The 26196-nt window shown below is 44.3% G+C and overlaps 1 protein-coding gene across 7 annotated transcripts in view; it reads left to right on the forward strand.

Annotated features, from left to right (window-relative positions):
• VRK1 (VRK serine/threonine kinase 1) overlaps positions 1-26196 on the forward strand; it is an 83049-nt gene that overhangs the window by 24064 nt on the left and 32789 nt on the right. For 6 of the 7 annotated variants that reach the window (XM_045060494.1, XM_011283524.4, XM_011283526.4 and 3 more), the window contains exons 2-5: positions 10388-10552; positions 15677-15732; positions 23060-23129; positions 24206-24293. In XM_045060494.1, coding sequence (XP_044916429.1) covers positions 10393-10552; positions 15677-15732; positions 23060-23129; positions 24206-24293 — 374 coding nt within the window. In that variant the 5' untranslated portion in view covers positions 10388-10392. The remainder of the gene's footprint in view (positions 1-10387; positions 10553-15676; positions 15733-23059; positions 23130-24205; positions 24294-26196) is intronic. The other variant, XM_011283528.4, reaches the window with a different exon arrangement.

Raw genomic sequence — 26196 nt, forward strand, 5'->3', positions numbered from 1 at the left:
GACAGTGGCCTGTGTGTTGGGTGCGATCACCACCCCAGGCCCTTTCACGTCTCTGACATCAGCTAGTGCTTTCCCCCGGCTGATTCTTCTCCGGCTGCCTCCACCTCCTCGCTGCTCTGAGAGCAAGCTGGACATATTCTTGGCCCTAGGGCCTTTGCACTTGCTGCCCCCTCAGGGTGGGGTGCTCTTCCTTGAGATGACCACGTGGCCAGCCGCCCTCCCTGTAAGGGCAGGTTCAGCTCTAGACCTCCGCAGCCAAGTGAGTATTACGATAAAGGAAGTCAAGCGAATGTTTTGGTTTCCTAGTGCAAATATAAAAGTTATGTTTACGCTCTTCTGTAGTCTGTTCAACGTGCAATATAGCGTTACATCTGAGAGAACAGTCTGTATACCTTAGTTAAAAAATTTTTTATTGCTAAAAACGCTAACAATCGTCTGAGCTTTCAGTGAGTCGTAACCACTGATCACAGATAACCATAATAGATCTAATAATGATGGAAAAAGCTTGAAACAGTGTGAAAATCTCCAAAAACTATAGAGACACAAAGTGAGCAAATGCCGTTGGAAAAATGGCACCGGTAGATTTGTGCTGCAGAAACTTGCCACAAACCTTGAGTTTGGTAAAACAACACAGTATCTGTGAAGCGCAATAAAGCAACGCACAATAGAAGGAGATGGGCCTGTACTTAGCATCTCTAAGAGGACCTTTGCAATAATCCCACTTGTAATGCTTTTCCAGTTGTGTGTGTGTGTGTGTGTGTGTGTGTGTGTCCATAATCACCAAGAATATGTTAGTATTATACTGTCTGTTTTACCTGTTGGGTCCATACACTCTCTTCATTCTTTTTTTAATCGTGTGTGTGTGGGGGGGGGAGTAACAACATAAAATGACAAAATATACCACCCCGGCCATTTTTTAGTATACGGCTCATTAGCCTTAGGTATTTGCGTTGTGGCGTAACCAGTCTCCAGAACTCTTTTTATCTTGCAGGTTTGAAACTATACCCGTTAGACAGCAGCTCCCCTTCTCCTCCTCCCCTCAGCCCTGGCAACCATTCTGTTTTCTGTTTCTGTGAATTTGACTGCTGTAGATACCTCATGTAGCGGATACATATTTGTGGATACATACAACATTTGTCTTTCTGTGACTAGCTTATTTCACTCAGCATGTCTTCAAGATTCATCCATACTGTAGCGTGTCAGAATTTTCTTTCTCTTTTTTTTTATAAATTAAAAATGTTTGTTTATTTTTAAGAGAGAGAGATAGAGAGACAGCAGGGGAGGGGCAGAGAGAGAGAGGGAGACAGAGAATCCCAAGCAGGCTCCGCAGCTGTCAGCGCAGAGCCCGACGTGGGGCTCGAACTCACAAACCGCGAGACTGTGACCTGAGCCAAAACCAAGAGTCAGACGCTTAGCCGGCGGAGCCCCCCAAGCGTCCCAGAGTTTCCTCTCCTTATAAGGCTGAGTCCTACTGCATTGTCTCTACAAGCCACCTCTTGTTCATCCACTCCTCTGCCCAGGGACCCTTGGGTTGCTTCCGCCTCTTGACTGTTGCCTGCAGTGTTGCCGTGAACCTGGCGTGCGACTGTCTGTCTGAGACTGCACGCTCTTCTCTTGAGATCCGTAGGCCGACGGGAAAAGCATAGCAATCAGTTCTGGTTTTGTGTACGCCTCCAACTTAATTTCAGAGCTCTTAATTTTATTTCTAAGATCTTAATTTTATTTAGCGGCATGTTTTTCTTTTATGTAATTTACTCGCACTTTGTAAAATTTGTATTTTGGCGTAAGCTGGGGAAGCGTAGGCGGGCCCCTTTTTTAACATGGTTCACTCCTGGAAAACCGTACGTCAAAAAGCAGAACAGACTCCTTGAGAAAACAAGCCGTGACTCCTCACGGTTACATTTCCCAAATTATCTAGAGAGCGAACGGCCTAAACTGTGGCAGGAACATCAGGATGGTGTTGCATTGCGGCAGCAAAGGAAGAGAATGTTTCCAGAAGGAAGGAATGGACACCAGTGTCGCGCTCTCCCGAGCAGGCCCATGAGAGGGTGCGCGTCTTCTGGACTCAGTGCCCTTAGCAAGAGTGGTGGGAGGTGGCTCCTGAAGGTGGCGTGTGGACGGGGCGGGAAGCAGGTGTGGCACCAGCGAGGAGAAAGGCGAGGTCAGTACGCGCACACGGTCACTGAGACATATTGAGACATTTGCGTGGAAGGAAGAAGAAAGTTAGATTAACGGTGGAAGGGGACTAATTCATAGTGAAAGTCCTAAGAAGGCTGGAGGGGATGGGCCCCAGGCCGGGCGAAGGACCCACTGTTGGGTAGCAGAGGAGAGCTTCCCTGACTTGTGATAGGAGGGATGGAGGGATGGGAAGGCTGGATGGATGCAGAGGTGGGCGCGACGTCCCTGCGGGGCGGTTCCTAGGTTTCGGTCTTAGAAAGATAAGAGAATTCCCACTCGAAGCTTCAGTTTCCTCTCTGGACTAGGGGCGGAGGTCATCTGTGGAGACCTGCGCGTTAAGAAGGGGAATTACGGTTCCCGGGAGAATAAACAGGGTTCGACCTTGTCATTGTGGAGACGGGGAAGAGACTCGAGTTGCCGGGCTTTTAGAAGGAGGGCAGTGTCCGCTGCATTTGAGTGATGTGTACTAAGACAAAGTTAGACATCAGATACTCGAGGGGGGAAGAAACCCTTTTTGATGTTTATATGTACACATTCCTTGAATTCCTACCTAAGTGGTGTGTTGTAAGACAGTTCTTGCACCCAGGGAGCTTATCAACGTACGGAACATTTATTACATAAAATAAGAGGTGAGGACAGTCCTGAAACCTCAGAGACCAGATCTGACTGAAGAAGAGAGAGATCTTTGGGTTCGAGAAAGATTTCAGTGCTTGTCCACGGGGGAGGGCTTGAAAAAGCTGTACACGGCAAAGAGCGGAGATAAGAATCCTCAGGTACCATGTTAATGGGATGGTGAACAGTCCAGTTTGCTCAGAATTCACCGTGAGTCACTGTGCCTCCATGCCGTTTAAAAACACACCAGGGGGGCGCCTGGGTGGCGCAGTTGGTTAAGCGTCCGACTTCAGCCAGGTCACGATCTCGCGGTCTGTGAGATCGAGTCCTGCATCGGGCTCTGCGCTGACAGCTGGGAGCCTGGAGCCTGCTTCGGATTCTGTGTCTCCCTCTCTCTGCCCCTTCCCCGCTCATGCTCTCTTTCTCCGTCTCTCAAAAATGAATAAACGTTAAAAAAGAAATGTTTTTTAAACATACCAGAGAAGCGCAGGATTTAAAGACAATTTCCTAAAAATATGTGACCCCCCCTCAGAGGAACTCACACGCATAATGTCTATTTTAGGGAAAATTTATGACTAGCCGTCCAGTATATAACAGGGTTTATTACTGCACTGTAATTTCCCAGTTTGGGTATGATGAATTTGTAGAGCTCATTAAGTATAAGTGGTGTCTCTCGATCCATTCAAGCTTTTTTCTGTCTTCAGCAGGAGACTGGAAAAAAACGATTCCAAATTTGAATCCAGGACTTGAAAAGTATCAGTGGTCTAAATACAGTACCATATTGTGATAAATATAGCTGTTGAAATTAAAAAAATCTCTTCGCAAAACTTTGTTTTAATATTCACAGCAGAACTTTTTTGGGAATGTTATCTGAGAAACAGGACCATTTTCTTATCAGAGCTGACTATTAATTAGGGTATTGTTTCAGATATAAAAGTTGATCTGCCACTGAAATTCTATTTGAATATGTATAGTTCCAAGCTTGCTTTGTGTATTTAATAACTTTAGTACCATAATTACTCTGTTTACAATTAAATTTTGGTGAATATGCTAATACGGACTGTGGCAGTGAGTGATTTCAGCAAAGGGCAGTGCTGATTTGCATCTTGATGTGCTTTTCCACTCGCATCTGTATCGCATTTACTATCACTGGGGAAAGAGATGTTCAGATTATGTAACGGGTTACATGACGGCAAAGTTTTCCTTTTCTTTGCCTCTTCCCCATAAGCTACCATAGTAGTGGATTCGCCTTGCTCCGGGTGGGCAGAAGCGACGTAGGAAGGTTTAATTTGGTGAAAGTTCGCGCCTTCCAGTGTATTCTTTAACAGAAACCTGATGTAGGTATTGGTTTGGTTACTGGAAGAAACCTGTAATGTATTAAAGCGATTGTTGAACTGAAATTAGTGTTTTAAGTTCTTTAGGAAAAGTCACTGAGTTACCGAGGCAAATGTTTATGGGTGTAACACTTCGTTTTTGAGCAGGGGCTTCTGGTTTTCAATAGTTCTCCTCTCTTCTTTTGAGAAATCACTTAAGAAGGAACAAGGAGATTGACCAACGCCCATCTCCTACTGTCTGAAACCAGGAGACTTCTGTAACCCTGACCCAGAAAGTAAGGGGGGCGGCCAGATGCCGTCAAGATCAAACGGCCGTGCTGGGACGTGGAAAGGGGACACTCCGGGGGCCGAGACCCAGATCTTAGACCACACCGGCAGAGTAGTGTTCTCCAGAGTGGGGGCCACAGCCGGTAAGCCTTTGTTTGGGGGAACAGGAATGGGTGACGACAGCAGCTTCGTGTGGAACAGAACAACTTCATGTGAACTTTTGTTGTCCTTCATTGACCCCGGCCGTGTGGTGGGTTTACGTTCCTCGAAACCTGCGGATCTCCGTAATGTGCATGAGGGACCGAGGAGAAGAAGCTGGATAACCATTTGGAAACTTCCAGAATTCTTAACCTCTGATTGTATCTTATACCAGTGTAAGTGTAGACAAAGCAAAGTTGTATCAGCAAATAACGAAGCCGTAAAATAACTAAAAGAAGGCCTGGGAGATGTTTGACAAGAGTCACTGGAAGGGGTCTTTCCAAGGGTTCCATCAAGTCCAAAAGCTAAAAATACACAATATCAAAGGGCAGATGGGGAAGATTATTTGCAGTTTCAAGAGTCTATTTCTCTACTAGAGAATGTATAACAAGTGCCTGTAAATAAAAAAGCAAAAGGCAACTGGTAGCTCACAGGAAACCAGGTGCAGATTTGACTTAGGAGTGCATGGGTGTGTGTGTGTGTCTGATGGGACAAGCTCATAGAGTGTGAAGAGATTGTCAGTTTCAGTCTCTTGGTGATTGTTAACTACAGGAACAGTAATTTTTTTAGTGCTTAAAAACAAAATAGTTCACAATACGGAAGACCTTATCAAGCAGACAGATACAGACTCCATGAATTCTAAGGTACTGTTAGAACCACCCCCGACGTCATAAATTAGAACCCCCGGCCCCATCCTCACCACAACTTTCTTATGCTTCCAAAAGTAACTTCTGTCTTTTGTGGCGATCATTTCCTTTTCTTTATAGTTTTGTCGCGCACATGTGCATCCCTAAACACTGCAGTTTAGATTGGCCTGATTTTGTTTTGTTTCAGGTACTATGTTGTTTGACGTCTCTTTGCATCTGGTTCTCCTCTCCCCCATCTCTCCTTTTTCTACCCTTACCAGTTGCAGAAATGGGATTATATGGACCTCAGGGTTTCCCCCCCTTGGGATTTTGCTGATTGCAGTCCTGTGCTATAGCTTGTCATGTTCTTCTGTTCTTTTCATATCCTGTGAATTGGTAGGCTTGATCAGATTCAGGGTCTATTTTTTCTTTTTCTTTTTTGGCAAGATTACTTCATGGGTATGAGCATGTTCTTTTATCAGGAGGAGTATAATATGTCTGGACATCTCTCATATTTTGATGTTAGTAGCTATCAGGGCTCAGTGTCTGGATCCATTAATTCATTAGAAGGTGGGAAGGGTGCTAACCTAAAACCATTCTTATTCATTTATTAGCTGAAAATTTTCCATAAGGAGAAATTTCTCTTCATTTAATATTTGGTTACCCTGTGGTACAATTCATGTAAGTAAGAAAAGATAAATGCTTGATTCTTTTCATTCATTCATTCCTTTCTTTCTTTTTTTTTTTTTTTTTAAATTTTTGGAACCACCTTTCAAAATTATGTGGTTTCCTATTATTCTCTAGAGGTGACCACTTAGGTTTTCTTACTATTATAAACTCTTGGATTTACCCATTTTATTTGTTTTAATCCATAGCGGTTATTATCTTTATTGACTCAAACTGGCCCATCTTTAGTCAGTGGGAGCATCTCAGTTGGCTCCTTAGACATATCTGACATAACCCCAGTCATCTTTGAGAGATTCCTTGACACGTACAAATGACAAGGTGTCCCAAGCGCTCCTTGTACACTTGTAGCTTCAGACCCGGAACCAGCCATTTCCTCAAGGGACCTGGTTTCTTTTAGATGGAACAGTATTTCAAGAATACAATTTATGCATTAGAGATAATCACTACTACTGGTTTGGTTATTTTTTTTGAAGCTTTTTTTGCGAATAAGGCTAGCAAACACAAAAGGGTGTGTGTGTGTGTGTGTGTGTGTGTGTGTGTGTGTGTGTGTGTGTGTGTGTGTGTTTTGCAGAAGATAAAATAACTTCTGAATTACAAGTATTTCCCAGTAAAGCATTTTAAGCCTTACCTCTTCTTTCATCTGCATCCCCTTTCTTTCAGTTTGAATCTTGATTTTTAAGGATACAAGGGGATGACCATTAAAATATCACGTAATTACTCATTTACATTATGCCACAGCTGTATACAGTAACCGTAGTTAACAAAACCAAGTAGCACTTGCGTAATGGTTTCTGGAAAGTTGTTTTCTTTTTTGCGTATGTTCTCCCATTTTTTTTTTTTTTTTTTTTTACAGTTGTGCCCTACCTACTTTGTCAGGACACGTGCCCATTATATACTCTGTGCTGTCCTGATTGCCCTTGGTGACTCGCTTCTACAAATAAATATATGTAAATACATAAATAAATACCCGCTTCCCGCTCGCCATGTTTCTTCATGCATTTTGGATATCTAAGGCTTGTTCTGCCGTGGGTTCTGACTCCCTTTTTCCATGTGGAGAACACTTTGGTCTTTGCACTTGAAATTTAACTGAGCATAAAATCTTCCGTTTGTGTTGTCTTTGTCTTAAGTTTGTTACTTTCTCTTTTTTCCCTGGCACAAGTGTTGCCGTCAAAGTGAGGACAGCCTGATTTATTTTCCTTACAAAAGATCTGTTTTCGGCCTGGATGCTCCAGGAATATTTGCTCTCACCACGGAGTTTGGTAGTTTTTTTCTAGGCTGTGTCTGGGCGTGGGTCATGCTGAGCTGATTTCTCCTGTGGACCGTGTGTGCTGAAACCTTTTTTTTTTTTTTTTTTGTAGATTCACATTTTTTTTTTTTTTTTTAAGTTCAACGAACTCTTCTTAAAGTGTCTTTAGTATTCTATTCCTTTGCTTTGATTCTCTTTGTGGTATGTTCGTTGTCTTTTTCTGTGTTCTGAATTTATGATTTTCTCCTGAAATGTTTCTCTTTTTCACGCTTTTTTATTTTTATTTATTTTTTATTTTTTTTAAAGTTCATTTTGAGAGAGAGAGAGACAGAGACAGCAAGCGAGCACGCGTGCATGTGGGGAGGGGTAGAAAGTCAGGGAGGGAGTCCCAAGCAGGCCCCACGCTCAGTGTGGATCCTGACACCGGGCTGGATCGCACGGCCACGAGATGACATCCTGAGCAGGTAGGGACTTAACCGGCTGAACCACCCAGGTGCCCCCACCCTTTGCGATTTTTAAAGTTTGTTCCTTTTCAGTGGCCTATTTCTGTTAAGTCGCTGTGTTTAAATTGCATTCAGTTTGATGTTCCTTCTAGTTTAGTTTTCATTTTGGAAATGATTGTGACTTTTTAGTTTCCTTCTATCTCTTGGTTTCTGAGTTTTTCTAGTTCTGATCTTAGTCTTTATATATATAAACGTTTAAGCTTCTTTTGAAATATTGGTTCGTAGCTCTCAAGTTTTTGGCAGGCACGCTTTCTGTATTTTTCTGAAGGGATTTTTTTTTTTTTTTTTTTTTTGTAATTTTTGAGTTTGCATGGGACTGGGCCTTGATCCTCTTTTTGGTTGCTGAGTTTCATAAGCAATTTTTCTTTATGCGCAATTAGTTCTAGATGGTGTAAATCGGGTCGACTTCTGTCATCCTTTACAGCCTCCTTTTCTTTTTTGTTTTTTATTTTGTTTCGGGGTTTTTTTGGTGTCACGTTCCAAACCATGGAGGCGAACTTACACATCTACTTTGATTTGAACCTTCTTTCCCCTTTCTTTGTATTATCTTCGCGATGCTCAGTTTGGATTCCATTGCTACCAGTTTTTCCTCCACCTGAGGGAGAGTTCCGGCTGGTTGGTCCTTCGAGCCGTGGAGGCCGGCCCGCCCCAGCCCTCCAGGGGAGCCCCCGCCGCTCGCCCGCTGCTGGAGTGTGCACAGCCCTTCCCGGCCGTGGCTGCTGTTCCCGCGTTGTCTCCGTGCTCCTGAGAAGTACCTGCTGGTAACCTGGGGATTCTCAGACTCGTCAGACACACCGCCGCACTTCTGCCGCTTCCCTGCCGGCTGCTGGTGGCTCGTGGGCCATCCCGCTGTCTGCGGCCTCTTCACCCACTCCCATTTCGGGGTTTTGTGGAGGTGGGGGATGTTGTCACCTGTTCTTGTTGGAGATGCTGCCCCTGGGGTTTGAGGCTTGCTCTCCAGTTGTCCTGGTTGGGTTTTCTGGGGAAATTTTGGGAGATGAGACCGGTGAGCTGGCGGTCCCACCCCCTTCAGTAGCAGTGAACCTTTGGACGTGGCGGTTTGTACAGACGTCAAGAGGCCGGCCGTGACGGCCTCCGCTCTGTGCGACGGCTTTTCGGGAGGAAGGAAAAGTCAGTCCAGACTGTGCTAATAATCACATTTAGGCTGTGGGAATAAAACTGAGAGTAAAAGCTAACCACGTACTTCGGAGGAAAAACGCTTTTTGTTGACCACCGTTTCTATTGAGTAGAAGGTAAGCTAGAATATTTCATTTGAAATATGGTCACTTTTGGAAAGGAATTCCAGAAAGACACAAAAGATAGTCTAGTTACTGTCTTGAGTTCCAGAAAGAGGAAAAGATTTTTTTTTTTAACTCCTTTTCAACTGTCTTGACTCCTCTAAGGACATCGTCAAATAGGAGATTATGTTGATGATTTGATACAGTTGGGTAAATTTAGAAGGCCTCCCTCGTAGTGTTTGGTAGAACTGTCTGTCGTGGTTGTTCCTTGTACTCAGCTACAACCATAGCTGTAAAAGTCACCTTGTGTATTGAGTCTGGCTGTCAGGGTTTACACTGAAACTCATTCAGGGAGATTTTACAATGATTAAAAATATGCATCAAGAGAACCGCTTGAGAGGAAGACATAATTGCCACCTTCATTTATTCTGAAGATATTTTGTTAACTTAGAGAAGATTCAGACGATGAAGAAGGGTTGGTGTTCTATAGGAAGAATTTTAAAAATCCCCAATAAGTTCGTAAAGAGTATTTGCATCTATGGAGTTTATGCCTGTGGAGGGATAGTGGGTGGATATTTGCTAAAATATCCCCGTCTGATGTCGTGTGTATGGATTTGGACTGCCTGGGCTCCAGACTGAGCCACCTTTTGTGAATTGTCCTCTCTTAACAGACTTCGTTCACGTGAACAGCCGTTTCAGGTGCTGGGGACCACCCCATAAACTCTTACTGCCCTCTTTGTGGTCTCTGATAGTTTCAAGGAACTATAGCCTCCTAAAGAGTATTCGTTTTACGTCTTTTTCAATTCGTAATTGTAGAGCTGAGAATTTGGCCCCCCATCCCCCCGCCCCTTCCCCGCCTGGGTTCCTTCAGTGAGGTAAGCTGCATATGAGGGCACTTAAAGCCCAGAGAGAGGTGACTTGATCACGGTCACCCATCCCGCTGGTGTCATAGCTACACTGGAATCTGGGCCTTTTGATCCCAGCCCTGGGCCGTTTTCACAGTAACACTGCTTTCCCTGAATGTTACGTTCAGCGTGTCCGTGAGTGAGAAGGGTGAATCGAGGGTCACCGCCAGAAGGGACAGTGGTGACAAGGGAAGCATGCAATGCTGGCTGTCACCAAACAGCCCCAGTCCCCTTGTCACTCCTTCACTGCTGGTTTTGTACTTGGGGGCCGTGCTGCTGAGGCTTTGGGGCCCCGTCGGTCCTCAGGGCGGATTTCTGCTGCTCTCCCGCTTCCTAGGTCTCCAGCCTTGGATGCGCTGCCACACTTGGCCGAGCCTTCGTTTCCTCGTCTGTGAAATGGGGACGAGAACGTAAGCCTCACAGCGTTGTGAGTGAGGCTGGCTGGGGGCCCACGTGTAAAGCGTCGCCTGTCGTGTCGTAAATGCGCTTCCTCATTTGAAAAGCACCTGTGGAGCCCAGAGCTTTCCTTCGTGGAAAATGTTTCAGCACTTCTAGGATTATAATTCTGAACTTCGCTTTCTTTTATATTATAGTGAAGATGCCTCGAGTAAAAGTGGCTCAGGCTGGAAGACAGGGCCCCACAAAGAGACAACTTGCCGAACACTTTGCAGCTGGGGAGATCATCACTGACATGACGAAGAAGGAGTGGAAACTAGGATCCCCCATCGGCCAGGGCGGCTTTGGTTGTATATATCTTGGTGAGTGTACGACTGCTGCTGAATGTTTATTTTTGAGAGACGGAGTGCAAGTTGGGGGGGGGGGGGAGGGGAGGGGCAGAGAGAGAGGGACCGAGGATGTGAAGCCGGCTCTGCGCTGACAGCCGCGGGTCCGACGCGGGGCTCGAACTCACAAACCACAAGGTCATGGCCTGAGCCGAAGTCGGACGCTCAGCCGACCGAGCCCCCCCAGGCGCCCCGGTGTAGGACTACTTCTAATTGCCCATCCAAAGATTTACATGCTTTCTTATTGAAGGAGTTTCTAAGTTAGGAGCTTTTCACAGGTTGTTCCTAACGATTTCTAGATTCAACTTAAGACTGTATGGTTAGGCAACTGCATCTCTGACACAGGAGTGGAAAGGAAAGTTGATTTAATCACAGTGGAAAAAGAGGGTAGCGTATCTGTAATATTGTGCTTTAGCTTTTTAAGATATTTTCTATAGTCTCAATCTCTTCCGATACCCGGAGAAAGCCCTGGCCGCCTTCCTTTCTGTACCTGCATTCAGCTAGGATCGAGTCCCTTTATTTTGGCTTAATTTGGAGATTTTTAGATCTTTAACAGGTGTGGATTTGGTTGTTCTGTCTATACAACTCTAGTAGGCATCCTAATGGAATTGGGAGAATGTGTTATTAATGAGCAAACTTACTCTGGAATTTGGGGAGACCCATGTGCAACCCTGAGATTCTACAGGTGAACTAAATTGTTGATATAAAAAAATATTTTACCCGATTGCTTCTAGAGCTGACTGCTTCACCTAGAATATTAGTGGTGATACAGTTAGAGTTCATGTTTCTTTTGATACTTCTTTCTAACTTTTCCGTGATATGTTCTCACTCCACCTCTACTCTCAATTTAGTTAACTATTTACTTAATTATATAGTTTCTGCCACGAGGTTTATAACATTTTATTTTCAGTAGTGGAACCCTTTTTTCTTTCAAGCAGCATCTTACTCAAGATACTAATATTAGATACTAGGTTCGTATTAGTCATGGAAACTTGTTGGCACGGAGATTCTCAGGTCCCACCCCTGGCCTAGGAATCCGAATCAGACACTGTAGGGAGAGGGCCCAGCGGTGCGACCGAACAAGTGCCCCAGGGGATTCAGATGCATGCTGACATTTGAGAGCCCCTTGGCAGGGATCAAGAGCTCTTACTCAGGAGGGTCCGACTCCGACTCCTCCAGGACCAGTGGGGGTGTCGGGTTAGCTGCCGCCTCTTAGAGGTGTGTTCGTGACACAGCTTGAAACCCAGTGCTCTACTGTGCGTGTAAATACAATTCCTCTAGGTCAGCGGCGCCTCAGACAGGTGCCGATTCTTTCGTTTTGTTCAGAGCCAGAGCCCGTCCCGGTAAACTAGGCTGTCTGTTCAGGTGAGAACCCTCGTAAACCGTGCAAGGTTAGTAGCCATGCTGGCCAGGTATGTAGGTTTTGACCTTGTGGTTTAGAGGTGGCGCATGGTACGGGCCGTCTATACTGCAGACCGCGGGCCCCCAGGACAGCTCACATGAGGAGTGGCAGCTGGAAGCAAGGAGGCTCTTCGTTCTGCCTTGGTTAACTTGCTTTGTAACCTTCGGCACATTTGCAGCTTGGGTTGCGTTTGTGCTGTTTTATTTGTATTTGTATTTATCGTTGGAAAATGCTATCTGATAGTGAGTAGTTTTAATAGCCAGTGATTTCTGCAGTAAAACCGTGCTTTTGTAAAGCTGAGCTGATCAATGTGGATTTGCTTTAATATCGCTGCCTCCAGTTTCTCTCTCTGGGCCCACTGATACACAGAAGCAGCCGTGTTCAGGATCCGCAGCAATTTCTGCTAATGAATTCAAAAGATTGCTTTTGGATTTTCTTGGGTATTTTCTGTGGCATTTGCTCGTGTCTGCCTTTCCTTCTCACAGGGATGGTTTCCGTTGTGTTCCACGGTGACGCTTCCCTCGTGGTGTCCTTGCTGCCTCTTCGGAGGCGCTTGGTCGTTCTTGGAAGACTTCTGTGCTCCCCAGCTTTCCTTTCTTGGCTCACTTGCCGTTCTGTGTGTTCTCTCTGAGTGACCTCTTCCGTTTCACGGCTGCCGTTACTGTCTTTTCACTGTCGATGTCCACATCTTTTGTCTGGAGCCTAGGACTCGATCCCCCAAGTGCAGGCCGGCAGCCGGTGGCCTTCAGGGCTCTCTCCTGGGACGTCGCACAGGCTCTCTCGTGACTAGGAGGGGATTAGCTCACGCCAGGCGCTGGGAAGGCCTTCTCAAGTGTTCCTTCCCCACTGTCCCTGGTACTTCGTCTAGTCCTGTTGCTTCACCTGTGGGGCTTTCTCTCTCCATGTTTGCCGACCCTGCCTTAGTGCAGGTCATTTTCAGGTCTTGTTTGGATTCTTGCCACGGCAGTGACGTTTCTCTGTTCAGTCTTGCCCCCTGCATCCCATTGTTCACATCGTGGCTTGAACGATGTAAACTAGTTAAATTCTGTAATGGCTCGCCCTGGCCCTGGGGACAAAGGGCCAGAGTTTTGAGAATGGCATACAAGATCCTTCCTATAGTCTGGTCCCTGTGTAACGTTTATCTTCGTCCCTTTTATTTTCTCAGAATCTGTGCCTTGGCCATCATGCTGCCCTTTGCCCCTTGATCTCTGTACGTGATGCTTCTTTTTCTTCATTTTTCCAAAGCTGGGTTTAGAGCAGGTACCGTCTGTGTATATTTGCTTTGCGTTAACCTTTTTTTTTTTTTCCATTTTAATTTTTTGTTTTTGAGAGAGAGAGAGCTGGGAGGGGCAGAGAGAGAGGGAGACAGAGAATCCCAAGCAGGCTCCGCACTATCAGCACGGAGCCCGACGTGGGGTTCGAACCATGAACTGTGAGATCATGACCTGAACCGACATCAAGAGTCGGATGCTTCACTGACAGAGCCACCCAGGCGCCCCAACCCTTTCTTACTGCTTTCCATGCTGTGTTGAAACCATTTTTCTTTCTCGGCAATGGGAGATCTCTTCTTAGCGTACTCTTTATGCGTGGCATATTTTGTAGCACGTGATGTTCACATGAGTTGTTGAGTTGCCTTTTCCCCCTTTCCTCACTTGAATTGTGCAGTATGACTGGGATACTATCCTAGTTTTAATATTTTGTATACTGCATGCTTATTTAAAAAAAAACAACAACCTGATTTCTATCACTAACTCAGTATCTGAGTGATGTATCCTGGAGCTCCCACTTTCCGTCCGCCCACGTTAGCCGTTCTTGTGACTCAGTGTTCCTTCTTCAGTGTGAAGCACCTTAGCTGCAGCCTCTTCAAAATACTGCCGTTTCCCAGCTGATTGGCAGTTTCTTGATTTCCTTTTCCTTCCCTCCTTCATCTCATCACCTTCTAACGTGAGAATGCCTTAGGGCTCAGTCCTGGGGTCTCCTCCTTTTTCTGTCCTCACTCATTCCCTAGGGGTCTTCCGGGCTCCTGGTTTTAAGTGAGTGGTATTTCCATGTTGACGACTCTCAAATTCATTTCTCGAACTTGGACCTTTCTTGTGAACTCAAGACTTGTAGATCAACTGCCTATTTAACAATTGAACTTGGATGTCTCGTGAGCATCTGAGACTTCAGGCAGCCTGGAGCACCAGGTCTTCCTGCGGTTTTCTCTGTCTTAGTAAGGAGCAACTTCCTCTTTGCAGTTACTCAGGCTCAAAACTTGGAGGCCTCCTTACCTCCTTTCCCGCCCTTGTCCTCTCTATCCAGTTCACCAACAGATCCGGTCGGCTCTTCTCTGAAAACGCCCACAGTCAGACCACTTCGCGGCACTTGGTCGGCTGCCACCCTGGCTCAGGCCTCTGCCGTCTCTCGCCTGGAGCGTCGTAACAGCCCGGCCGACCTCCCTGCCTCTGCCCTTGCCCTGTGCACGCCATTGTCCGCCAGGCAGCCTGAAGAATTCTTAAGGGATCAAAGTCTGATCTTGCCATCGTCTTCCCGGCACCTTCCAGCGGCTCTCCAGCTCAGTCGCAGTGACAGCTTTATGTCACCTGTCATGCTGGTGTTTGTTCCCTGCTGCGTTTCTGATCGGTCCCCTGTTCCTTTCCACCTCACTTCATTTTTTCCAGCTACTTTGGCCTCCTTGCTTTCCTCAGACTCGTCGGAGACTTTCCACGTCAGGGCCTTTGTGCTGGTTTGCCTGGAATGTTCTTCCCCAGATATTTGCGTGGCTTATTCCCTCACTGCCTCAGACCACTGCTCCCGTGACACCCTGTCAGGGAGGTTCCTCCCGGTACCTTGCAACATTTGTCTGCCTTCCGTTCCTGCCTCATTTTCCCTCTGTAGCACTTACACCATCAAGCGTACTTGGTATTTTAATAGTTGTTGGTGTCCTACCACTGAAACGTCAGCTTCACAAGAGGAGCGATTACTTCCTTCTGTTCATTACCGAATCGCTTTCCTAGACACTGGCACATAGGAGGTCCTTGGTAGAAATGTCTGTTTAATGAATGTGGGCAGCCTAACACTCCTGATGCAGTATTCCAGGGCACCTGTGCTGCTCTCTTTGCGGGAAATGAAATGGCAGCCACATTAAGATTATTACGGATGGCAGCTCAGAGTTCTAGTGCCAACATCCTGGCTGTTGGTTTAGAGGAGTTTTGTTTTGTTTTTTTTTCCCCCCAAACTAGTGGTTTTTGGAATTTTAGCTCCTCTCTTGTCTTCCTTTTTTCTTTCTTTCTTTTTTTTTTTTTTTAATGCCCCTTCTTAAAAGGATTCCCTGGTTTGTATATTTAAGAAATGTTATCAGTTACCGTCCTCTTGGGAATTCACAGCCTACATTAGCATATCAAAGGCCATGAGTACTTTCGAATTAAAGAAATCTTTAACTCAGAGTTTTCCATACTTAATTGATGATCATTTTGAAGATACCAGCAATTATAAGAGGCATTTCAATTTCAGACATGTTAACTCATGAAAAAAAAGTCTTCAAATTGATGAGATATACTGTAATGATAATCCTGAGACACATATTTGGGAACTGAAATTTATTCTGTCAAGGAGTTTTAGATATCCAGACCTAAATATTAACAAAGGGTTAGTTAACAGGCTAATTAAAATGATGCTACTTCTCGTTCTGATACTACATATGTCACTTTTTCAAACAGCTGATCTGAATTCTTCGAGATCTGTGGGCAGTGATGCACCCTGTGTTGTAAAAGTGGTAAGAAAAGATTTGAGCTGCTTCTCTTCTTTGGTGAATGGGTACAGTATTTACTTTGTAAAACATCCTTTTTGATAACTAGAATTAATTGAACCGTAAGGTACTATATTTTTAACAGTGCTTAGTAAATATTTAACAAGACACAAAAGTAGCTTTATAATTTGCAATAACTTGCGTTCAGACGTCTCTTTCCTCTCTTTGGGATTAGAGCGATACTGGTATTTGGTGGAAAATGAATGGAAGCACGGAGGTATACAGACATGGAATAAAAATACGCAGCTCATCCTGTTCATTTCAGCTATGTCTGCAATAGTTGAGATGCTTTATTTATAGCATATAAGACTGTACTAGTTTAATGAAATTTTACTGTATTTTATCTTGCATTTGCTTGTCAGCTTCCACTTGGTCAGTTTTTGCTTTTCCCAGGTTTCTCCCCTTCCCCTTGCATTTTTGTAAATTATATTATTTATATAATTGTGATCACTTGGGACTTTGTTTTTGCCAAACTGATGTGAAATTGGTTTGTAACGAGGAGAGGTTGACGGCATCTTATCTGGTATAAGCATACTTTGCGTGGCCAGGTCCACTTATATATTGGTGCGCTAAAGAGCATTTTAGCTACTATTTTTTATGAGGAGTATATTATGCATCTTTCTGCTTACAAAGTTACAGTTGTAACTCCTCTTAGAGTTTTTTAATCCGTGTGAAGAACATGTCTTTGTTAAATAATGGAAGAGATAACAGGGTCTGTTATTTAGGCAAATCACCCACATAAGTTCCCCACCCCTCCTTTTTTTCTAGAGGCTATAGAACTCAGAATTATCCTGAAGATTTGTGTTTGGTGTGTTTTATTTTACTTTCTTTTCAGTGAAGAGTAGATTTGATCTCTTGTGAATTAACTCTTTTGGACCTGAATTGTTTTAGTGATTGTTTTTAACACTTTTTTATTCAGGCGTAGTTTTTACAAGGAAAGCCATAGATACTAAATAATTTGAATACTTTTGACAAGTGCATATACCTGTGTAACTCTCACCCCTCTCAAAATAATACAATATTTCCATCACCCCAAAAAGATTTCTCGTGTCCTTTTCTGGTCAGACCCCTACTTCCTGTACTCTTTGAGGTAACCACTTATCTGAGATTTTGGTTGTGTGTGTGTGTGGGGTTTTTTTTTTTTTTTTTACTTTTGCTGTGGATAAGTTATTATTGTCTGAAAGGTCACAGAAATGATACTGTACTCTATATACTGTTTTGTTTCTGACTTATGCTCAGCATAATGTTTAATATTGCTTGTTCATGTTGTTGGTAGTTCCTTGTTCAGTCTTACTGCTCAGAATATTATATTATATGGACATATTACAGCTTTTTTTTTCCCTTTCCATTTCCTGTTGATAGACATTTGGATTGTTTCCAGTTTTAGGCCATTATGAATAAAGCTTCTCTGAAGATTTTTGTAAAAGGTTTTTTATTTCTCTTGGATAAATACCTAGAAGGAGAATCGCTGGTTTACAGGGAAGGTGCATATTCACATTTATAAGACGGATTTTCCAAAGTGGTTCTGCCATCTGACACGTCCACCAGCCACGTGTGACAGTTCGGGTCGCTCCCGCGTCCTCCTCCGGGTGTGTGCTTGTCCGGTTGGTGGGTTTGCAGCCGTGATACGTGTCTTCGAGTTTTACTAGGTGGCAGATTTTGATCACTTTTTCTAAGTAATTGTGCTTCCTGGGCATTCGGAGTGCCTCTTCGGTCTTTCTTTTTTTTTTTTTTTTTTTTTTAATATCTAGGTTGTTTTGCGTTTTGTGATTGAGCAGTAAGAGAGTTGTTCTGGGCACAAGTCTCCTTCCAGATGTATGTGTTGTAAATATTTTCTCCCGGGTTGTAGTTTGCCTGTTTATTTTGTGAATGCTTTCTCTGCATCGGCTGAGATGGATCCCAGGTTTTTTCTCCCTCGTTCTGTTAATGTGGCAGTGATATCGATTGGTCGTTTGAGTGTAGGACTATTATTCTTAACATACGCTCCACTTAGTTATGACATGTCACGCTTTTTGCATAATGCTGGAATCGATTTGCTGATATTTTGTGAAGGGTTTTTATGTCTGTGTTCATGAGGGATGTTGGTCTTTAATTTTGTTCTAATATTAATAGATTTTAAAAACGTCCAATCTCCTGGTTTGGTTTTGGCGGCGGGGTCATCGGCTTCCTGGCCCCTCAGAACCCTGAGTTGCCCCCTTTTTACTCTGGTGCCTCCGTGAGGAAAGCTGGGGCTGCCTGGGGCTCGTTCTGTTTGTTTCCCGTCTTTTAGAGGTACTACCCGTTCTGCCTAATGTCTGAAAATAGTAACTCCCTCTTCTGTCCAGTGTGTTAGTGATACTTGTTGACCGGGGGCAGCTAACTGGGTCCCGGTTACTCGGTCCTGCCCGGAGTGTAGGTAAGGTCGACAGCTTCAAGTGTGTGTCCTGCCACTTCCCTTTTCTTCAAGCCCTTTCGTTTTGGATTTTCCTCCTGCTTTCGTGCATTCACGTTCCTTTTGAAATACTCAGTGTGCTGCTGTAGCAGAGGAGCGAACGTTCTTACTTTTAAATCGGGTTGTTTGTCTGGAGGTGCAGAATATTATCTGCATTTGTCTCCGACACGACAGGTCAAAATTAAAGTCTGTGGGGAAGACTAGTTTCTTCTTAGGATCTTTACAGAGTTAACATTGTGAGAAGAGGGCAAGTCCACTTAGGATTTCTCCTGATCTTGAGGTTCCAACGCCGTGGTTCCCTGTGACCACTCTGCCGTTGGCCAACGTGCACACAGTGCTCCCCACCTCGTGGAGGGCTGCTGCCGGGGCCGCGTCCTGGGGGTGGGATGGTGTGTAGACAGGTCTCTCTTCCGGTAGCCCGACAGCCCTTAGGTTGCGGTTTATTTTCGAATTAGGCTGTTCTGCTTTCTTACGGGCAATTCCAAGCACTTTTACTTGGTATTCAGTGTAACTTCACTTTCGCCACCTGTTTTACTCGCGGAGTTATGGCAAAAATGGGTAGGAGCAACATTTCCTAGCTGCTTAATAAGGTGGTAAATTGCTCTTTATTTCTAAGTTTAAAGCCTTTTGTTATCAAACCTAGTTCAGCGTTCTGCATCTCCTATCTCCTAATTTAGTTCTGTTCCCATTAGCCCGTATTACTCCTTCTCTTTGTAATTAGGACAGTGATAAATATTCAGCTGATTTCTCTTTTGCGTGTAATATCTCCGTAACGTGTTCGGTGTGGTAGTTTGGCTGTGATCCTGGAAGAACGCCACAAACAAAACGGTATTAGTGACTTCCCCTTTCCTCTCTCAGGGAGAGAGAGGGCTTGCTGGTTTCCTCCTGGATACTCGTCTTCTCTGAGCTCCTTCAAACTCTAGAGGCCCTCATTCTGTTTCCCTGTAGTTTGCGGTTTCATAAGCTCACATCCTTCCTTCTCATGCCGCCACTTGGTTTTCACTTTTGTAGGTTTCTCTCTCTGGCTGGATTTTAAGTTGTCTGATGATAAGGACCTCGTTGCAAACTTGTTTTCTTGGTGTCGTTTTTAAATGCCCGTTTTATTCTTTTGAAAACTTTGTAGCTGTAACTTCCCACCACCTTTTAATTTCTAGATGCCACCCGTCCCTCGTCTGTTTCTTTCTGAGCAGGCCTCTTCACGATTTGCCTTCGCCTGGCGACGTGCTGGGCCGTAGCTCTGTCCACTACTGTTCTGCAACTCTTTTGTTCTCAGAGCTGTATAACATTAAAAATTGAGATGGTTCATCAAACAGAAGCATATAAAATAAGTACCAGATCTTTCCAGTATGAAAATCACCTGTTTATGAACATTCGCCATTTAAAACATTAGGGGCTGTTAAAAATCATGTTTTCAAAGAACAAGTACCACTCTTTGGGGGAAATTTCATACTTAAGTATTAAAAAAAAAGCAAGATACAATACTACGTGTAGTGTGGAGGCAGTTTTATAAAATGGTCATATATATGCGAAGAAAATATATCAAAGTATTTCCACATTTTCTAAAATAAGCACATATGTTATCTTTGGGGAAAAAAACCCTCAGCAAATTGTTATTTAAGAAATAATCGAAGGCAAATTGATTTTTAATGTGAAATTAGACGTCATAACGTAATGGCATATCAAGTCAAACAGTGGTTCTCCGCTCTGGTTGTACAGTGTAATCAGAACCTCTGGGTGCAGGGCCTGGTTATTGATATTTTTAGCAAAGCTCCCCGGGGGACTCTTTTGCGCGTTAAGGTTGAGAACCGCCGGTAGAGTGTGGCACACAGCACACCTTAATTATATTCAGTGGCATCCTGTGTGCATACCCCCGTTGACCTTCGTGGATCCGTTTATGCAGGAGAGGCGGCAGGTACCCTGCGCTTCTGGGAGGGCCTCTGCCTCCGTGCGGAGGACTTGTCAGAAAATGTGGTCCCTGCTAATACGCGGGTCTGCTGTGTGAAAGAGCTTCAAATGGTTAACCCACAGATGTCTTAATTACACGTGGTCTTGAAATGCAGTTAAGACACACATATTCAAGATAGGTGTTCAGGTACATTTTAAATATATTCCCTCTCCTACCCAGTGGCCGTTCTGGTTCTGTTTAGGGCCTTATTCCTTACTGACTTACGGGCGCAGCCTTGGAGTTGGGGTGCCGGGTCACCAGCGACGGTGAACTTGTATCCTCTGCCTCTAGATAAGCGAGAGACACTGTATTTTATCTCAGGAAAGACGATGTGCAGCGATGAATGGCAAACTGGTAAGCCGGTGGGTAGCAAGGAGGAAGAGTTCTCTTTTGTGTTTTCTTATTAACAGACTTTAATAATGAATTCGTTTTCTTTTCCACACCCCCTTCCCGTCGCGTCCAGGAGCTGATGGCAGAACTGAGCGGGAGGCCGGCCTTTTGGGTCTTGTATCCTAACAGTTCTTAACAGCGTGGTCACTTTCCAGGGTGAACTGACATAAAAGCTGTATTTTCGAAGTTCCCTGGCAAGAAGTTTACAGACTGATGTTTCGTTTCCCTCACCGACTGTATGAGAAGTGACCTGAATTTTCAGTTCTTATACCATAATTTTTTGGTAGGAAGGGGAAACTTTATACAGCTTCATTTTTAAATGGCAGCCAGTTGCTTTTAGATGGTGCCATTGAAATATATCACATTTTAAGTTTTTTTCTGTTGTCTTCTTCATTTTGACACTTAGAAGTCTTAAAGAAACGTTCAGTGATATTCTAGTTAAAATGTCAGTCCCAATTTCTTTTCTAAATCTTGGCTATTACAGAGTTGGCAAAGTATTTTAGATTTGAAATATGTTAATAAAATTTTAGTTATGAGTTAAGTAAGGTATTTTCTTCAACAGAAATAGCTAGCTTTGGCTGCAGAGTGCAATGCCAAGAAAGTAGCTCCTTTATTTTGTTATAATGGACTCTTATTGGATTAGAAAAAGTATGAAATGAGCTCAAAGAGCCTTTGTTGTAGTGGGGCTTTCCTTATAATAGTCTGATTTATATGGGTTGATTCTTATTATTATAAGTTTAATAAATAAAATTATTGCCTGAAGGGAAGCTTGAAAATTAAACTTGATATGACATAGGTTGAAACTGAATAACTCAGAATTTTATACTGATGGTAATAAGCCAGGATTTGTCTTAGGAAAACCCCTTTCAAACCTGAATTATATTAATAAGCTGTTCTACAAGTTAGCCTTTGGAGAGGAACTTTACCAGAATTTCTTCTCTCGAATTTCCATTTCTCCCTTCGTTTCTTGCACTGAGTTTGCTGCTCCTGCTGAAGGCCCGTTCTTGGCCGTAGGCTATACGCGTGCACAGGCGTCTGTCCAGCAACCGCTGAGGCCGAGACACGAGCCACAGGTCGCGGCGAAACTTGAGGTACTGAGTCCAAAAGTTCGGGATCTGGACTCGTACCTTGTATGTTGGTTAGTTTCCCCTTCGTAAAAGGTGGCGAGATTCCACATCCTTGTCCACCACTCTGTTCCAAGGCTGGCCCGAAGAGTCTGCTTACCTGGAACAAGGCAAGTTTATTTTCGGTGTCTGAGCCAGGTGTTAGTTATATGCTGCGTGTTTGCTCTTGAGCGCTCGCTCATTCTTAACTGGGCCTGGCCTCTGCACGTTGGCTAGTCTTCCTATAGGGGCTTGAACTGGGGATTCCTGAAAGGCTTGGGCCTCATCGTCGTTTCTTCTAGTGTTCTGCTGACCCTTGAACTCCAGCTATACGGGTGTTCTGTCCAAAATAAGTTTCTTCCCATATTTCCTAAAAGAAAAGCGACCCTAAAATTAATTTGGAAAAGTTAGCTTCCTCCTGTGACGTTTTCACTGCTTTAAAAAATTGTTCTCAGATTCTCGATAAACAAGATCATCCCAACAGAAATGATGAAACGTGAAATACTAACCAGTTTTGATTCAGACATAATTTACTATTTAAAAAGTCCACAAAACTGTAAGACCGTTTTTACACTTCTAAAGCTATTTCACAAGGCAAAACTCTCAACAGGCTGGTATTTCTTGTTTGTCCATACTTGTGTGTGTGTGTGTGTGTGTGTGTGTGTGTGTGTGTGTGTGTGTATACCCCTTTACAAATAATTTTCACGGTTAATATTCCTTAAAATGTAAAATGAATGTAGTCCAGTGTAGTTGGTGGAACACGATTTACTGAGCCCCGTTTTCCTCTTGACTTTGAATTATCACGGGGGAAGTAAATTGTAGGGCTCCTTAGTTTGAGAAACACGGGAATCGGTGTCAGAAAGGAAGGGATGCAGCTAAACGACCTGTGCTTGCTCGCTCTGGAGTTCCAGAAGATTCTCATTGTGACAAGGTCACAACTAGATACAACTGTGTGAGAAACAGGGAAAAGAGTAGGATTTTGCCCGATTGGTTAAGTCGGGTATTGAAATTTTATTAGATCTCAGAGGCATCTGGTAGCCCCTTGGTGAAACAGTTCACATGGTTGCTGATCATTGCTTTAAGAGAAAGCTTAATAAAGATGAAAATGAGTTTAAAGATTTTTCGTAAACTTCTGCGAAGACTGAGCTGTGTATCTGATTTTGAGCATTTTATCGCTGACAAAAGTGTAGCTTGAGAGAAATAGAAGACTCGTGGCCTCTTAGAATATCTAGAACATTTCGAAGGAGTTTGACTTAAACGTAGTTATTACAACCTTAAGTTCACAATTACGTTGGAAAGAAAAATTGGTGTTAGTCCTTTTTGAAGTTTCATTGATGCTAACGACTTAGTCCTTTTTGAAGTTTCTTTGAAAATAACTCCCTGATGTTAACAACTGTTAGCGTCAATTACCCGTTCTGTTTTAAGGAGCCCAGTGACAACGGACCCCTCTTTACTGAACTGAAGTTCTACCAGCGAGCTGCCAAACCAGAGCAAAGTAAGGAGTACAGCACACATCTGCTTACACTCTTAAAATGACCCCTGGTTGTTGTTTTAGGTCAAAACCAGGGCACTGGATCTTATGTTTTGATGCCTTGTAATTTTTATTTTTTACTTCATGAATCAATTTCATTTTAATGAGATTTGTAGGAGAGAATTCTGTTTTCTTCCTGGGTTTGTTATGATAAGATTTCACCTAAATTGATATATAGAATAAAGTTAATAAATGATATGATTTAGGAAATATTGTTAAAAATTGAGATATAATCCTAATTCACGTATATCACTCAAGGATCTCTCAATCTTTTTGAGTATTTTTTCTAAACTGCAGACAACATAACCTGGGAGGGAGGCAGGATGCTATAATTGTTGAACTTGAAGAGACTGTTAAGGAAGAGAGGGGGACCTCTTCAAGCCTCCCCTCCCCTCCCCTCCCCTCCCCTCCCCTCCCCTCCCCTCCCCTCCCCTCCCCTCCAGCTTGGTATCCCGGTTGAAGACTTTTAGAATGAGGTGAACAACTTCCAGATTGGGTAAAATGTTAGTCTTTCTGGAGCAGAGAGTAAACATTTACATAATTAGAGTTGGTGACCACAACTGCAGTGCTGTGGTTTGATTTTCTTTCTTTAAATGCCTCCCGCAGATTTTCAGTTTTTTTCCCCGTGAAAGACAGCGTGCGTGCAGGTGCGCGTGCCTGCGCGACCGGGGCGGGGCAGAGGGAGAGAGACGGTTTTGAGCAGGCGCGCAGGCTGGAGCCCGTCGTGGGGGTTGATCTCATGATCATGAGATTATGACCTGAGCCGAAATCAAGTCAGGTGCTTAACCGACTGGGCCAGCCAGGTGCCCCAGATTTTTCATTTTAAAGATGATGTTTAGAGCAGGATGACAAAATTTGGTGGGTTAATAAAAATGCTTTGATTGTAAGGTACTTGTTATTTGCTGATCATAATGTTCACCTTTTTTTATGGAAAAAGGTGCAATCTTAATGCATGTGTGAGTATGTTCTCTTAATGATTTAAAAAAATACATAAAACAAGTGAAATCACAAGCTTTTTTTTTTTTTTTTCTAACTTGTAGTTCAGAAGTGGATTCGTACCCATAAACTGAAGTACCTGGGTGTTCCTAAGTACTGGGGGTCTGGTCTACATGATAAAAATGGAAAGAGGTAAACATATGCATGTTCTGTTTTTCTTCCCTCTGTTCTAAGCATTTGCTGTTCACTGTTTAGCGAGCACGTGCAGGTACCGCTGGGCCTTCATCTGGGCCGCGTGGCACACACTTGGCAGAGAGGAACACGGCGTCACCTCTGGTCTGGAGGGTTTGTGCGGAGCTCTAGCAAGTGCCCGGAACCCGGCCGATGAGTGGGAACCGGGCAGATGAACCCCGTGCGTTTTCTCCCCTGACACGTAAACAAGCAAGCAAGCAAAAAACTCCGTGCCATTGATGTGACAACAGGGAGCCTTCAGGTTCCGGTTCGGTATTTCGTACTAGATGTCCGGTCTGCTCCCCTCAGCGTCCTCCTCTTTATGAAATTTCAGCCTAGCCCGTGAGAAAAACAAACTTGTGTGAAGCAATTATAGCAGCCGTGTGCTAAACCGTGTGACTCTGATTTGTTCGTGTCTCAGGAGTTCCAAGAAGGGAGAGGATGTTGTCAGCACAGCTGAGTTGGGGAAAACCTCCAATTGGGTGCATAATTGACATTTCAGAAATATTTGAGTGAGTGAATGGAACTTCAGAGAGTAAGGCTGGCAGCTTACTGTGGACCTGGGGGTAGGTTGGTAATGGTGCTTTCAGCTACACGCAAAGGGGAGCTTTGACTCCGCTGCCTTCAGTGATCATCAGGAGCCCAGCTGCCTTTATCTTGCACTTGGGCCCGAAAGGGAAGCCCTTGAACTTGTTCTGTATTAATGCTCCATTGTGTGGTCTCAGGGTGGCTGCCCCATTTCTAGGCATCGCATGCAGACACAGCCACCAAGAGAAGAAGGAGGTATTGCTTGTTGTGTGTTTCGCTTTCATGGCGGGGAAATCTCCCTTTCTCTCATGTTCTCTTGGTCAGGGTTTTATCAGTGCCCATTCTTTTATGTTTTTATGATTTTTTAAATGTTTATTTTTGAGAGAGAGAGAGGCGGGGAGGTGGGGAGGGGCAGAGAGAGAGGGAGACACAGAATCCCAAGCAGGCTCCAGGCTGTGAGCTGTCAGCACAGAGCCCGACACGGGGCTCGAACCCACGAACCGCAAGATCATGACCTGGGCTGAAGTTGGGCGCTTAACCGACTGAGCCACCCAGGTGTCCCCTATCAGTGCTCATTCTTAAGCGGGTCACTGGCGAGGGCAGAGTGATCGCCATGATTGGTGTGGTGAAGCACGTGGCCACGTGGAAGAGGATGGAATGCCTGGACCAAATGGGTGCTCTGCTGGGAAGGATGGGGAGGAGAGGTAGTTGTTGGGTGGGCGGCCAGTGCTGAGTTTTACTTGGAAGTTCTTATCCTGGGATCCACGTATCTCTTAGGGAGTGTGCGAACTTCCTGAAATGATAGCGTTTTGTTGTATACGGTGTTGCTGGGACAGGTCTCTAGAGTTTTTGTGAAAATTTCTGTAGAAATAGCACGTATAGAGCAAGGATTCTGGAGCCAGTCTGTTGGGTTTCCAAATCTGTGCTTTGCTCCTTAAAATGTGTGTGACTGGTAAGTTATTCCTTCTGGCCTCCATTTCCTCCCCTGTGAAATTGAATAACAGCTACCCACTTAATAAGGGTAACATAAAGCAGTTAGAATATATGTTAAAACACTGTGTTAGCTTTTACTCTCAGAGGGGTCTTCATTCCCTTAAACTTTAAGAACTGCTGATGTAGAAAACCGTCGGAGAGCAGGCTGAGTAGAGTAACATGAATGGGGTCGAGGGTGGTTTCCGGCCTGCTCTGTGGCACGTGGTGGCCATGGATGTCTAACAAGGAGCAGGGCGAGCGTGCGCAAGAGAGAAAGAGCCTCACCCCAGTAATGAAAACCCGGGTGAGGAGGGACGAGGAGCGTGGCAGCCTGGGAACCTTTGCCACCTTCTGCAAGGTTGCG

This window comes from Felis catus, chromosome B3 (assembly GCF_018350175.1).
Source record: "Felis catus isolate Fca126 chromosome B3, F.catus_Fca126_mat1.0, whole genome shotgun sequence".
NCBI lineage: Eukaryota > Metazoa > Chordata > Mammalia > Carnivora > Felidae > Felis > Felis catus.